Source organism: Echinops telfairi, unplaced genomic scaffold, assembly GCF_000313985.2.
Source record: "Echinops telfairi isolate 266 unplaced genomic scaffold, ASM31398v2 ScPeMD7_7420;HRSCAF=8458, whole genome shotgun sequence".
NCBI classification, from domain to species: Eukaryota; Metazoa; Chordata; class Mammalia; order Afrosoricida; family Tenrecidae; genus Echinops; species Echinops telfairi.
This window is the reverse complement of record NW_022111320.1, coordinates 4,451,491-4,453,712: the sequence shown is the minus strand read 5'-3', so window position 1 is coordinate 4,453,712 and position 2,222 is coordinate 4,451,491. Positions and strand designations below refer to the sequence as shown.

At 39.8% G+C, this 2,222-nt stretch overlaps 1 protein-coding gene across 3 annotated transcripts in view; it reads right to left on the bottom strand.

Annotated features, from left to right (window-relative positions):
• Positions 1-2,222, bottom strand: part of MFSD1 (major facilitator superfamily domain containing 1) — a 34,417-nt gene that overhangs the window by 30,590 nt on the left and 1,605 nt on the right. For 2 of the 3 annotated variants that reach the window (XM_004704114.4, XM_045297612.1), the window contains exons 2-3: positions 1,737-1,789; positions 671-783 (exon numbers count right to left, since the gene is read on the bottom strand). In XM_004704114.4, coding sequence (XP_004704171.1) covers positions 671-783; positions 1,737-1,789 — 166 coding nt within the window. The remainder of the gene's footprint in view (positions 1-670; positions 784-1,736; positions 1,790-2,222) is intronic. The other variant, XM_004704115.4, reaches the window with a different exon arrangement.

Here is a 2,222-nt window from a genome sequence, read left to right as displayed (position 1 = left end):
TATCAACCGGCCTGGTCTAAAAACCCTTGGGCCCTCTCTTCTCAAACTATTTTTGGTCTAGATCTCTTTTAAAGTCTCCATTAACAGCATACACACAAAATGGTTAAGGGTGAAAAGTGAGAAAACTTACATCATCCCTTCCTCCACATCTAATAGGACACGGAAAGTTCAATGCCCAAAGAAGGCTGAAAGAGGAAATCTCACGTACACCAGGGAGGGCATACTGTCTAAGTGCCAAGTACTTCAATTCAACGTTCATTTAATTCCCACGGCTACGTGGCAAGGCAGGAACTGTTCTCTGAATTTTACCCATGAGATAACTGAAGCTCAGAAAGTCACAGTGCAAGAAAGGTGAGAGTCACAGCAATGAGATTCAGACCCTAGTCTGTCTGATCCCAAGTGTGGGCATAATCTACGTCAAGATTAATGAATTATGCTATTCCATCCACATCACTTACTAGTTCTGGCTGTAAAAACACTACTTTTGGGAAATGCCCATCAAGTTTCAAAAATCAATTCCAGAAAGATGTGCAAGATCATGGAGGTAAATCAAACACAATAAAGAGTAGTATAGACAATATTTAGTTCTTTCTAGACATAGCCTTGATTTTGTTCCATATTTTCTTGCTAATCAGTTTTAACCCACAAGGGACAGTTTATTAATGCTTACCGTATTCCAAATACTCGGTCTATCAAAAAGCCACCAAAGAAACACAAAACTACATTGGGCCAAGAATACCAGGCATACAGCAACATGAACTTCGTGGTATTCACCTGCATATCCTATATGAAAACAAACAAACAAACTACTGTTTCAAACACTGACGTTTAGAAATTAACAAATCAAAGCATGACAATCTAAACTAGGAGGTGGCTGCATTCATTCGTTCTGGGTAGAGCAGGGTCTTCCTAGCCATTTGGAAGTCACAGTCTGCGTTGAGGAACTCATGAAAGCTACCCTAGAAAATGCAGTCAGACAGGAATCCACGTGACATGTCAGGAGCTTCATGATTCCAGGGTCAGATGCTCTGCTGTACACTCACGCCTACATCTGTCTCCACCATCTACAATCTTAGTATCCTTAAACCCTCCTATGCCTGTACTGAGACTCCTTCCCTATAGAAAAGGATAATCATATTCTGTCCTCATACCCTCCCTGCCAGCTCCTTTCCCCTTTCTCCTTCACTCTAGGATGCAAGGGCCAAACACACTTCCCCTTGTCCAAAGATTGGAGGGGGGATATACAAGGAAAGAAGACTATTTAAAAATCTATTAAAGTATAAATAATAAACATATTGCTATAATGTAAAACCACAGTACTACTAATGACTCAGGCAACCTTCTATAGTCAGTATCTATATTTAAAAAACAAACAACGTATTTTAAGAAATGAAAAAGCTGCCCAATCAAATCACTCTTCATTCCGAGAGCCTGGAAATAGGAAAGCGAAGTGCAACCAATTCTCCATCAGGCAATGGAACAGGGAAACGCACCCACAATTCTGAGCCGTGCTGTGGATGGAAATGGCATGAAAGCTGTACGGGCTATTAATGAATTCTTTGTGACCACTCCCTCCTCCTCAAAGAAAGCTACTTGTCGCTCACTATTTTGGTGATAATAGATAGTAAAGTGGATTCTGTGAACATGTCAGACTCGGCTGCCTGGGAACTGCTGACACCGCAATGACTCTGTACTCTAAAGCAAACAAAAGAAATGCAGGTGAAATGTGAACTTACCCTTTGAATCTGAGTCTGAAGGGCAGCAGGATTGTCATAGCAAAAATAGCTACCTAGAAAAGAGCAGATATAATTAATCACACTGCCCACACACACACACAAAAGTTTCACGTTTTAATTACTACTCAAATAGTGAGTTTTCATGTTTAGACTAGGGGCTCAAGGGCTCACATGGTACAAACATTTTTGGACCATTTCCACATCCATCAATTTGTCTATGTTGTAGACAAATATTAGAGACAACATGCTGAATCATTATCAAATTCTTAGTGTGCAGATACAGCAAATACTGAGAACCTGACTTATGTTCCTAATTAACAATGAACTGCTTTCCCATTTTACTTTCACCCTGCTTCACATATCTATTATTGTTTAGCATCTCCAACATGCCACTATATTTTCTTTATTTGAAGATACCAAAACACACATGCTAAAAACTTTATCAACTTCCGGTGGTTTCCTGGTCATTTGACCTTAGTTTACAAC